The sequence below is a fragment of the Ranitomeya imitator genome, chromosome 1, assembly GCF_032444005.1.
Source record: "Ranitomeya imitator isolate aRanImi1 chromosome 1, aRanImi1.pri, whole genome shotgun sequence".
NCBI lineage: Eukaryota > Metazoa > Chordata > Amphibia > Anura > Dendrobatidae > Ranitomeya > Ranitomeya imitator.
The window spans coordinates 33,266,684-33,280,354 of record NC_091282.1 but is presented as its reverse complement, the minus strand read 5'-3'; the positions used below and the strand labels follow the sequence as shown (position 1 = coordinate 33,280,354).

The following is a 13,671-nucleotide window of genomic DNA, read 5'->3' as shown; positions in this document are numbered from 1 at the left end:
AATCGGGGAAGAGGGATCTGAGAGAGAGAGACGACCAGAGAGATCGAGACGACCCAAGAAAGAGAGAAGATCAGAGGAATTGATGAAGAGGGATCAGAGATATTGAGACAATCCTAGAGAAAAAGGAGACCAGAGGAATCCAGGAAAAGGGATCTGAGTGAGAGAGGACTAACCAGAGGGATCGAGACGACCCGAGAGGAGAAGCCGATCAAGGGACCTCAGAGGGCAGCGATGTAAATTAGGGTTCAGAGGGAACTTGGGCTGTGCTTCAGGAACCAGGCGGCCGGAGTAAACGCATTCCTGAAGCTACTAGTGGATGAGGAACTTGCGGCCTAACAGAGTGATACAGTACCACTGACTCCCATTAGGTCCTGTGCTCAGACTGTTACTGCCGACATACTGACTAAGCAACGACCGGGGAAGAGTATGACACTTACTGTGACGCACTGTAGACCAGGGTATTAGGACCGAGACGCCATTATCCATCATTATTGTTTATTGCCTTATACAATAGAGTTTTCATTGTTATAGCAACTCCCACCCCCAAAGAGGGGTATACAATACAATTCCATTGTAAAATACTTCACTGCATTCCAATAACTTGTCAGTCCTTCTTCATCCTGTATCCTAATCACCTAAACTGTTGTGTTAGATTAATAAATAATCTTTGGTGACCACTGTGTCTTCATCTTCTGCGCCGTTGCATCCACACCCCTGTTTATACACTGATGAGCAAATGGGGAACAATGTTCTGAACTTTTGACTTTCGGGCTCCATATCTCACCATCCACTACTGCTGAACGTGAGACCGCCATAATTTTATAGACAATCATCTTGGCTATCTCATACGTAAAGGTGACTTGCAGCTATTTAGCATATGATTAGTTATGCGGATTCTCATCATGTCACTGCATTGTTATGGTTTTGCTCCCGGTGGTGGAAATATCTTTTTCTTCCCTAATAGCTGAGTGTGTTATTAGGCTGATTCCCAAGAGAAAGGTCATTGGTTGGAATCAATGTGAAACCATGAAGACTTCCCAAGAGAAGAGAAACCGCATGATCCAGCTCATCGATAGAAGTCTCTCGGCCAAGAAAATTACCAAACTGCATCATGTGAGCACCATGACAAGAAAAAATGACAACTAAAGTCAGTCCATCCATTGAAAAACAAAAAGGTGAACGTCCGGGCAAAATATCGGAGTCAACAAGTCGGCTCAGGTCAATCAGCTCTGGAGCTACAAACACGGCAGTGGAGGCTTCATAATGGTGAGATCTTGAACGACCATGCAAGGACCACACAACCCCATGTCATACAAGTCTGGAAAGGTGAAGAAGCCTCGACTTCAATATCGTCATAAGAAGCGTCGGCTTGAGTTTGCAAACAAGTACGAAAAGTGGACGATAGAAGATTGGAAATGGGTGATGTGGAGCGATGAGATGAAAGTCAATAGATGGCTCTGGTGGGTCAGGTAAAAACAGGGGAAAAAGGGGCTAACGGATCAAGAAAGTGAAGGAAAGGTCAAGTTTGGTGGAGGAAGCCTGATGATATGAGGTTGTTTTACAGCCATAGACGTTGGATACTTGACCAGTACCGATGGTGGTCTCAATGATGAGCTATATGTGAGTGTCCTACAAGACGAGTGACTACGTACACTCGAGTACTATGGGTATGCAAAGGATGACATAATGTTCCTGCAGGACAACGACCAGAAGCATACGGTGAAATTGGAGAAGAAATGGGTCAACACCAATGAAGTAGAGGTGCTGGATTGTCCCCCACAGTCCCCAGACCTCAACCCAATCCAACACTTGTGGGCAGAGGTGAAGAAATAGCTGAAAACAGACCCAAGTGAGGCGACCAGTGTGCACCAACATGGGGAACGTGTAGAAGAGACCTGGGATCAGATTTCAGTCGACACATGCATGAATCTGATCAAGAGCAGCCCAGAAGGAATCAGGCGGTGACAAAAGCCAAAAGTGGATTAATAAAATAATGAAAATTTAGATTTTTAGGAGCAAAACAGTAACAATGTAGCGACATGAGGAGAATCTGCATAACTAATCATATGCCAAATAGCTGCAAGTCACAGTTATGTATGAGATAGCCATGATGGTTGTCTATAAAATGATGGTGGTCGCACGTTCGAAGCAGTAGTGGATGGTGAGACATGGAGCCTGAGAGTCAAAAGTTCACAACATTGTTACCCATTTCCTCATCAGTGTACGTACACGCAGCCCCAAATATGCGGGACCCTCCACCGTGTGTCAGTGCTCATGCAGACCCCCATTATTGTGCCGCTCTCCAGCCCTTCGGTGAAGAAGCTGCCTTCTATTACAACCAAATATCTCACATTTCACCCACCAGTCCAGAGCACCTGCTGCCATTCTGCTGCACCCAGTTCCCATGTTTTCATGCATATAGTTGGGTCATGTAGCTTTGTTTTCATGTGGAAGGTCTGGTTTTTGGATACATTTCTTCCATGAAAACTACTTTTGGTAAGAATTCTCCGGACATTACATGATGCAGCTGGATCCAACTGGTTGCTGCCAGTTCTGAGTTGATGGCACTGCTGGATGTCTTTTGATTTCATAGGGAAGTAACATGATGTGTCTTTCATCAGCTGCACTAAGTTTCCTTGGCCAATAACTGCATTTACCATTCTCAACATTCTTCATGTTTTGTTTTTTTTTCCAGAAGATCTTGACATCAAATCTTGCCCCCCATTCTGCTGTGAAATCTATGCCTGGGAGAGACCTTACAGATGCAGTATAACTACCTTGTGTCTTGATGCTGTGACCAGTCTTGCCGCGGTGTCTGACCTGTGACATGAATCGGTCTTCTATAACCTCACCTTTGTAACAGAGTCTAGCTGTTGCTCATCTCCTACACAGCTGTTCCTGTTTCAGTTAATGACTGTGTTTTACGCTACATATGAAAATGAGGATCATTCTCACCAGTCTGGTATAACTGGTCACTCATAGACCTGACTGTAATCCTACAAAATCCCTGACTGTGTGCAAATATCAAGAAGTATTGATGAAGGCAAAGGGGCGGACACCAAATATTGATGGGATTTACATCTCTATTTTGTTCGGTCATGTTGCATTTTGTTAATTGATAATAGTTTATTTTTAACACTTCTATTTTTTAAATAATGTTTGCTATGCAGCATTTTTTCAACACCTGCTTAAAACTTTTGCAGCTTGCTGTATATAGGTTCTCAGACAGAGAGTAGATAGAAATGGATGGATGGATGGATGGATGGATGGATACATAGATGGATAGATAGATGGATGGATACATAGATGATGGATGAATACATACTGTAGATAGATGGATACATAGATGGAATGATACATAGATAGATGGATACATAAATAGATGGAAGGATACATAGATGGATGGATGGATGGATACATAGATAGATGGATGGATACATAGATGGATGGATGGATGGATACATAGATGATGGATGGATACATGGATGGATGGATGGATGGATACATACATTGATAGATGGATGGATACATAGATGATGGATGGATACATAGATAGATGGATTGATGGATGGATACATAGATAGATGGATGGATGGATACATAGATGGATGGATGGATGGATACATAGATAGATGGATGGATGGATACATAGATAGATGGATGGATGGATACATAGATAGATGGATGGATGGATACATAAATAGATGGAAGGATACATACTATAGATGGATGGACAGATGGATGGATACATAGATGGATACATATATAGATGGATACATGGATGATGGATACATAGATGATGGATGGATACATAGATGGATGGATAGACAGAAGGATACATAGATGGACAGAGATACATATATAGATGGATACATAGATGATGGATGGATGGATACATGGATGGATAGATACATAGATGATGGATGGATAGATAGATAGATACATACATACATAGATATATAAATGGATGGATACACACTGTAGATGGATGGATACATAGATAGATAGATAAATAGATAGATAGATGGATACCTACATTGATAGATAGATGGATGGATACACACTGTAGATGGATGGATACATAGATGATGGATGGATAGATAGATGGATGGATAGATAGATAAATGGATGGATACAGAGATGGATAGATAATAGATAGATGGATGGATACAGAGATGGATGGATGGATACATGGATGGATGGATTGATAGATAATAGATGATGGATGCATACATAGATAATAGATAGATAGATGGATGGATACATAGATGGATGGATAGGTAGATAGATAATAGATGGATGGATATATAGATCATGGATGGATACATAGATAGATGGATACACAGATAGATGGACACATACTGTAGATAGATGAATACATAGATAGATGGATACATAGATGGATGGATACATAGATAGGTGGATACATAGATAGATGGATACATAGATGGATGGATACATAGATAGGTGGATACATAGATAGATGGACACATACTGTAGATAGATGAATACATAGATGGATGGATACATAGATGATGGATGGATACATAGATAGATGGATACATGGATGGATACATAGATAGGTGGATACATAGATAGATGGATACATACTGTAGATAGATGGATGGATATATAGATCATGGATGGATACATAGATGGAAAGATATTCTGACCTGGAAGCATGCCATCTCCGAATTGAAGGAACATTCTGACCTCGTGGCCGTTGTTGTGAAGGATCCGGGAGATCTCATCCATCAGCAGATAGTGACTTCCACCTAAAATATCATCAGAAATAATTCCTAAATCTATTGGACAGACCAGATCCCCTGTCTATATATTCTCTTGTGTGCACACAGCAGGTTCACCTGTAGAGACCCCGCACCTGTACAGAAGGGTCTCCACTATTGCCTCCATTCTGCGGGGTATCACACGACTACATTAGTAGGGGTCTTCTCCTATGTGGCCCCCAGGATCCGGAGCCCCCTGCAGCTCCTGTATTGTTCTTTCTATGTTGTCTCATCTAAGCAGATGATAATGGAGGCCATGATGGACACACGTGAGCCGCTACACAGCTGCACCAACAGAAGAGCGCAAAAGGTACAGGACTCAGAAAATGGCGACACAAACGAAATATGGTTTTATTTTTACAAAAAAAATTTTCTGCACTTTCTTTAAAAAAAAAGGCTGATAATAATGATACAATGTGGTATCATAGTCATCATATTGGCCGGGGGAGTCACGCTGGCCGGTCGTTGTTACACACAATGAATGATGTAAAAAGAAAAAAACCATTGATGGAATTGTGTCCTTTTTTTTTCACCGGAATTTTTTTCTGTTTTTCATTACATTGCAGAGTAAAATAAATGGAAGTATTAAAAGTGACAACTCAAAATAACCACGAGGGCTTGTAATTTGGTGAATTTTAGGGACCACTCGAGGCACAGTCCACAGGCCATATTGAGAAGATAACCAGACCCGTGGGCTGACTGCAGTGGGGGAGGGGACGGTGAGGTTAGGACCTTCTTAGGGGTGCGTGACTGCAGGTAGCGTGCTCTGCTATTATTTGGGCTTCAGCAGGCCCTGTGCTCATAGTGACTTGTGGCCTATATCCAGAGCCTGCGGGTGGGAGCGCCGAGCTGTCACTCGCTGTCACTGCCTGACCCTATGCGGGTGCAGCCTGAGCACAATGTGGAGGACATCAGCAAATCCCAAAAAGTGGCTCCACTAGTCGAATATTCTAGAATTATTCACCATTTTCAAGAGCTCTGTTTGCTGTCAGGGCGGAAACCCTGCGCTCAGCATACACAATTGTATCCAGTGCAGACAATGCTCTGTGAGCTGAACACATCAGCAGCAGCTGGACGGATCTCTGCTGGTTTGTTACAATGTATCAGTCTGGAGTTGGGGATGTTTCGCTCACAGAGCATGGTCTGCACTGGATACAATGTATCAGTCTGGAGTTGGGGATGTTTCGCTCACAGAGCATGGTCTGCACTGGATACAATGTATCAGTCTGGAGTTGGGGATGTTTCGCTCACAGAGCATGGTCTGCACTGGATACTATGTATCAGTCTGGAGTTAGGGATGTTTTGCTCACAGAGCATGGTCTGCACTGGATACAATGTATCAGTCTGGAGTTGGGGATGTTTCGCTCACAGAGCATGGTCTGCACTGGATACAATGTATCAGTCTGGAGTTGGGGATGTTTCGCTCACAGAGCATTGTCTGCACTGGATACTATGTATCAGTCTGGAGTTGGGGATGTTTCGCTCACAGAGCATTGTCTGCACTGGATACTATGTATCAGTCTGGAGTTGGGGATTGTTATGAACAGGTGATTCAGAACCACAATGGACCTAGTGGTTAAGAGCACACAAAGTGACCTGATAGTTACTAACATAAAACGAGCTCTGAGACGTGGGAACTCTGCTGACCGCAATCCCTAATCCTCTCCAACACACACTAGAGGTAGCCGTGGATTGCGCCTAACGCTCCCTATGCAACTCGGCACAGCCTGAGAAACTAGCTAGCCCTGAAGACAGAAAAATAAGCCTACCTTGCCTCAGAGAAATTCCCCAAAGGAAAAGGCAGCCCCCCACATATAATGACTGTGAGTTAAGATGAAAATACAAACACAGAGATGAAATAGATTTTAGCAAAGTGAGGCCCGACTTACTGAACAGACCGAGGATAGGAAAGATAGCTTTGCGGTCAACACAAAAACCTACAAACAACCACGCAGAGGGCGCAAAAAGACCCTCCGCACCGACTAACGGTAAGGAGGTGCTCCCTCTGCGTCCCAGAGCTTCCAGCAAGCAAGAAAAACCAATATAGCAAGCTGGACAGAAAATATAGCAAACAAAAGTAACACAAGCATAACTTAGCTTATGCAGGGCAGCCAGGCCACAAGAACGATCCAGGAGGAAGCAAGACCAATACTAGAACATTGACTGGAGGCCAGGAACAAAGAACTAGGTGGAGTTAAATAGAGCAGCACCTAACGACTTAACCTCATCACCCGAGGAAGGAAACTCAGAAGCCGCAGTACCACTCTCATCCACCAGAGGAAGCACATAGACAGAACCAGCCGAAGTACCACTCATGACCACAGGAGGGAGCTTGACCACAGAATTCACAACAGGGGATGTTTCGCTCACAGAGCATTGTCTGCACTGGATACATTGTATCAGTCTGGAGTTGGGGATGTTTCGCTCACAGAGCATTGTCCGCACTGGATACATTGTATCAGTCTGGAGCCACAGAGCATTGTCTGCACTGGATACATTGTATCAGTCTGGAGTCACAGAGCATTGTCTGCACTGGATACATTGTATCAGTCTGGAGTCACAGAGCATTGTCTGCACTGGATACATTGTATCAGTCTGGAGTCACAGAGCATTGTCTGCACTGGATACATTGTATCAGTCTGGAGTCACAGAGCATTGTCCGCACTGGATACATTGTATCAGTCTGGAGTCACAGAGCATTGCCTGCCCTGGATACATTGTATCAGTCTGGAGTCACAGAGCATTGTCTGCACTGGATACAATGTATCAGTCTGGAGTCACAGAGCATTGTCTGCACTGGATACATTGTATCAGTCTGGAGTTGGGGATGTTTCGCTCACAGAGCATTGTCTGCACTGGATGCATTGTATCTCATTGTCGGCTCTGTTTAGGGTTACTGCCTGTGAATGGAAACATGGAGTTCTCATTTGCTGACAGCAATCGGTGATTTGGAAAATGGCAAATGAAGCATAAAATCTTTGTAGAACTTTATTTTTACAGAGATTGAAAAAGGAACAGTGAGCAAAACTTACAGGTACTGTGTTCCATCTAATGCAGGGTCTGAGGTGCGGAGGATTAACATTTCTATGCTGGAACCTCATTTCGAGGACCCTATAGTTGCATCAGGAACTTACAACCTGATGTCCATTTTGCAGTCCCATGTAAATCTATAAATAACATTATCATGTCACTCAACTCTGCTACATCCTTATAGAAGCAGCGGTTATAGTCTCCATATGTTTGGAGATTGCCATTTTTTATGCTTGTACAGATGTAGCAGAGCTGTGTTTGTCATCGGACACATTACAGGTTTACACAGGACTGCAGGTAACATATCTATTGGCCTAAAGTGTTTTTTTTTTTCCACTGCACACATTTATCGCCCGTTACCTCCAGTTGACGGACCCCACTGACCTCTATATTGGTGGTCCCTGGCCCCCTGTGACGGCAGGTTTAGCGGAGCAGCGGTCTATCGTGTGCTGTCACTCCGCGCAAAATCTGAGACGGACAGCGACAACTAAAGGCAGAGGTCAATAACACATTCAGCTCTGCTGCATCGGCCACAAATAGGATATCTTATGGACTTTGCATGAACTTAGGGGTTTGTATAGGGGAAGGCGGTCACAAGTCACAGAGATGTAGCAGAGCTGGAAGAGATGTAGCAGAGCTGGAAGAGATGTAGCAGAGCTGGAAGAGATGTAGCAGAGCTGGACGCTGGGGTCAGGACTCACCAAGAAAGCACACTGTGAGGATCCTGGCCGCCTGCAGAAGAGGAACCTGGAAGAAAAGCAGCAGGATGACAGCTCGTCCCCGCTCCCCGGCCATTCCTCTTCTTCTTCTTCTACTGATCTGCTGAGTCTGGAGAGAGCCCAGAGTCAGTTGTCATGTGGGAGGGGCCAGTGTTAGCCACGCCCCTCTGGCTGCAAATATTCCCAGGAGTGGAAATACAACATTAACTGGGGCAAAAGCCAAAATGTGAGAAATAACATCTACGACAGTCCAGGCACAATCTCCAGACGCAGATCCTCAAATATCGCTCCATCTCACGGACACATGGAGCCGCATTTAAAAGAGGAGTGTTTCAGCTTTTGCATTTTCGTTTTCGCTCCCCTTCTTCCCAGAGCAATAACTTTTTTATTTTTCCCATCACTATGGGCACGTTTTTTTTTTTGGCGGGAAGAGTTGTATTTTTGAACGACACCATTGGTTTTACCATGTCGTGTACTGGAAAGCTGGGGAAAAAAAGTGCGGTGAAATTGCAAAAAAAAAGTGCAATTCCACAACTCTTTTTTTTTTTAAGCCATGTTCACCAAATACTAAAACTGACCTGCCGTTATGATTCTCCAGGTCAATATGAGTTCACAGACACCAAACATGTCCAGGTTCTATTTTATCTAAATGGTGAAAAAAAATTCCAAAATTTGTAAAAAAAAAAAAAAAAGTCGCCATTTTCCGATACCAGTGGTGTCTTCTTTTTTCGTGATCTCTGGTTGGGTGAGGGCTTATTTGTTGATTGCTGAGCTGACGTTTCTACTGATACCATTTTGGTGCATTTTATTGCAATGTTACAGCGACTTAAAAATGTAATTCTGGCGTTTTAATTTCTTTTCTCGTTACGTCGTTCCTGTTCGGATTAATTCTTTTTATATATTGATAGATCGGGCGAATCTGAACGCGGCGATACCAAATATGTGTATTATTTTTTTTTTTACTTGTTTTATTTTGAATGAGGTGAAAGGGGGGTGATTTGAAATTTTATATATTTTTTTAATATTATTAAAAACTTTTTTTTTTTTTTTAACTTTTCGCATGCTTCAATAATATCCATGGGAGGCTAGAAGCTGCGATAATCCGATCGCTTGTGCCACATACAGGCGGTGATCAGATCGTTTGTGTGTAGCAGAAATGCTCACTTGCTGGGCGGTGCTCATAGCAATCCGGCAACAATAACCGCAGGGGTCTGCTGCAGACCCCGGGTTGTAATGTCAACCCAACGTTGACAAGCGGTTATGTGACACGGGTACCAATAGGCAGAATTAATGACGCGCTTCCGACATGATCACATTAAATGCCGCTGCCAGGGATTGACTGCAGCATTTAACAGGTTAACAGCCGTGGGTGGATCGCAAAGGGGCACATGTCAGCTGTACAGATCAGCTAACATGTGCCATAAAAAAGCATTTTGCTTGTTCGTTGGGCGATTCCTGAAATGTTTATATTGCGCTGACGGCATTTACAGTTGTGCTCAAAAGTTTACATACCCCGGAAGAATTTTTGCTTTCTTGGCCTTTTTTTCCAGAGAATATGAATGATAACAACAAAATTTTTTCTCCACTCACGGTTAGTGGTTGGATGAAGCCATTTATTGTCAGACTACTGTGTGTTCTCTTTATAAATCATAATAACAACCCAAAACATCCATCAATCTTTGCTTTGTAAAGACATGCAGCCATACACTCATCGGCCCACTGACTTGTCGTTCTGGGGTCCTTGTTACCTCCCCGTCCATGGGACCAGATCCGACTACAGACAAGATATCTTGGGTACGGTGTAACAAGTTCAGCTTTACTGTGCCATTCGGTTACACACGGCTGCAGCGTACAGACTGAGACAGAGTCCATTTTTGGTGATGTTTCCTTTGTCCTGTGTACTATCAGTCCTTGCCTCCATTCTGCCCAACCTGCCCCTGCCTCAACCTTCACTGTTGGGACCAGGGACGTCCTACCCGGCAGTACAGATTTCCTGAGGCCCACCATCATGCCCTTTCACTGAGACATCTTCCTCACATGGGAGACCAAAGGTGATGCAACCAATACCTCTTCCAGGCCCAAGACTGCCCCGACAACCTAACGAACCTTCAGATGTGTCTTCAGTGACCGCCATACAGGACATCGAGGAATTGCGCATTTCCATTCACGTTCCCCCCCACGACTCCCACAAAAACCAATATACTAATATATTAAGATGCAGGAAGGGGTTAAGAATATGTTTCCTTACATTATTATTATTATTTATTATTATTATAGCGCCCTTTATTCCATGGCGCTTTACATGTGATGAGGGGTATACATAATAAACAAGTACAATAATCTTGAACAATACAAGTCACAACTGGTACAGGAGGAGAGAGGACCCTGCCCGCGAAGGCTCACAATCTACAAGGGATGGGTGAGGATACAGTAGGCGAGGATAGAGCTGGTCATGCAGCGGTTTGGTCGATCGGTGGTTACTGCAGGTTGTAGGCTTGTCGGAAGAGGTCGGTCTTCAGGTTCTTTTTGAAGGTTTCGATGGTAGGCGAGAGTCTGATGTGTTGCGGTAGAGAATTCCAGAGTAGGGGGGATACGCGAGAGAAATCTTGTATACGATTGTGGGAAGAGGAGATAAGAGGGGAGTAGAGAAGGAGATCTTGTGAGGATCGGAGGTTGCGTGCAGGAGAGTACCGGGAGACGAGGTCACAGATATATGGAGGAGACAGGTTGTGGATGGCTTTGTACGTCATGGTTAGGCTTTTGTACTGGAGTCTCTGGGTGATGGGGAGCCAGTGCAGGGATTGACAGAGGGGAGAGGCCGGGGAATAGCGGGGGGACAGGTGGATTAGTCGGGCAGCAGAGTTTAGAATAGATTGGAGGGGTGCGAGAGTGTTAGAGGGGAGGCCACAGAGCAGGAGGTTACAGTAGTCAAGGCGGGAGATGATGAGGGCATGGACTAGGGTCTTTGCGGATGCTTGGTTTAGGAATGTGCGGATCCGTGAAATATTTTTGAGTTGGAGGCGGCAGGAAGTGGAAAGGGTTTGGATATGTGGTTTAAAAGAGAGATCAGTGTCAAGGATTACCCCAAGACAGCGGGCTTGTGGGACTGGGGAGAGTGGGCAGCCGTTTACTGTAATGGATAGATTCGTTGGGGAGGTCGTGTGAGATGGGGGAAAGATGATGAATTCTGTTTTGTCCATGTTAAGTTTTAGAAATCTAGTGGAGAAGAAGGATGAAATAGTGGACAGACATTGAGCAATTCTGGTTAGTAGGGAGGTGATATCTGGTCCAGAGATGTAGATCTGTGTGTCATCAGCGTAGAGATGATACTGAAAGCCGTGAGATTCTATGAGCTGTCCCAGGCCAAAGGTGTAAATGGAGAAGAGCAGGGGTCTTAGAACTGAACCTTGAGGGACTCCGACAGATAGAGGGCGAGGTGAGGAGGTGGTGTGTGAATGGGAGACGCTGAATGTACGGTCAGTTAGGTATGACGAGATCCAGGATAGGGCGAAGTCTGTGATTCCAAGGGATGAGAGGGTCTGCAGCAGGGAATGGTCCACTGTGTCAAAGGCAGAGGACAGGTCCAGGAGGAGGAGGATAGAGTAGTGTCGCTTGCTCTTGGCGGTTAATAGGTCATTGGTGACCTTAGTTAGGGCAGTTTCAGTGGAGTGGTGTGACCGGAAGCCTGATTGAAAGCGGTCGAAGAAGGAGCAGGAAGATAGATGGGAGGACAGTTCAAGGTAGATGTGTTGTTCCAGTAGTTTTGAGGCAAAGGGGAGAAGTGATATAGGGTGATAGCTAGATACATATGATGGGTCAAGAGAGGGCTTTTTGAGGATAGGTGTGATTGAGGCATGTTTAAAGCTTGAGGGGAAAATGCCAGTTGTTAGTGATAGGTTGAAGAGATGGGTTAGGGTTGGGATGAAGACTGTGTTGAGGTTTGGGATGAAGTGGGATGGGAGTGGGTCAAGTGCACAGGTGGTGAGATGCGATCTTGAGAGTAAAGTGGAGAGTCCGTCTTCTGTAATGGTGGAGAAGTTGGTTTTGGAGGTGGAGGGCTGGCTGGTTGGGAGGAAGGGTTCTGGGGGTTGTTTACATCAGCATAAATAAGGATGAAGTCTCTGCCCTTCAGGCTGTAGCATATATGATGATAGAAATCGCTGTACGTTTGTGTCTTTTTATTCTTTTGCCTTTTCCTAGTTTCCTTCATTGGTGACTTTCTGACTTGATCACCAGATTTCAGGCCATGTCTGTGTTTCACTCGACATCTCCTGGATTTAGTGCCACCGGACTGGTTGCACTTGTTGGGTACCTCAGGACTGGTTGGGCTGGTGGGCTCCCACTAGGCTGGTTGCGCAGAGGTCATCACTAGGTTGCCTGCACTTGTAACGTGGGTGTGGCTTGAAGACACAAAAGAGCACAGTGAGGTCAAAAATACTGTTGTAAAAAACAAAATAAATCACAGTAATAAGCAAGTGCTAGTCAAAAGATGGAAAAAAACAGGGTATTTAGTTGATACTTTTTTTTGCAAAAAAATGTATACTAAGCTGCTCCACCGATCGTCAAGGTATACCCTTATAGAGCAGTCCTATCTAATGTACATAATCCCTATCTGATGTATTTAAATACTAGAACATATCAGGAACACAGATAATTAAACTGTGATCCAAGAAGTGCCACTAAGATATATTTAAAACAAACTGCTTTTATTTACAAATCACTTAAAATACAAACATATATAAATACGAAGGTGCCTCTTTAAACAACCAAAATTGCGGTCAGCATGAGCAGGACACTATGTAAATGGAGCAAAAAAGAGCAAACTGGGAGTTTGGCAGATTCCACATATATCAAGTCATGCATATGATCTCCTAAATGCAACCACTGCATAATATTGCATAAATTCCTATTTGAATTACACCGATGTGGGACATTCTGACTTGCAACCGTGACACACTACTACAGGTGCTACGGAGGGTTTGGCTGCAATCACCGCCGCATAACATATACTTGTAATCTGCACAACATACTATGACATTGTAAGCGGTGCGCCCCGTCCCCCACACATATTAACCGGTCCGTGCCTTCTCCTAACGTGCTAAGCCTAGTGGCGTGCTGTATCCGCAAACCCCGAC

The 13,671-nt window shown here is 44.3% G+C and overlaps 1 protein-coding gene across 1 annotated transcript in view; it reads right to left on the bottom strand.

Annotated features, from left to right (window-relative positions):
* LOC138660106 (UDP-glucuronosyltransferase 3A1-like) overlaps nt 1-8,645 on the bottom strand; it is a 28,483-nt gene extending 19,838 nt beyond the window's left edge. Inside the window, exons 1-2 of the mRNA XM_069745954.1 lie at nt 8,519-8,645; nt 4,674-4,775 (exon numbers count right to left, since the gene is read on the bottom strand). Of these exons, the coding sequence (XP_069602055.1) occupies nt 4,674-4,775; nt 8,519-8,612 (196 nt within the window). The 5' untranslated portion in view covers nt 8,613-8,645. The remainder of the gene's footprint in view (nt 1-4,673; nt 4,776-8,518) is intronic.
* Nucleotides 8,646-13,671: the final 5,026 nt, after the last annotated feature.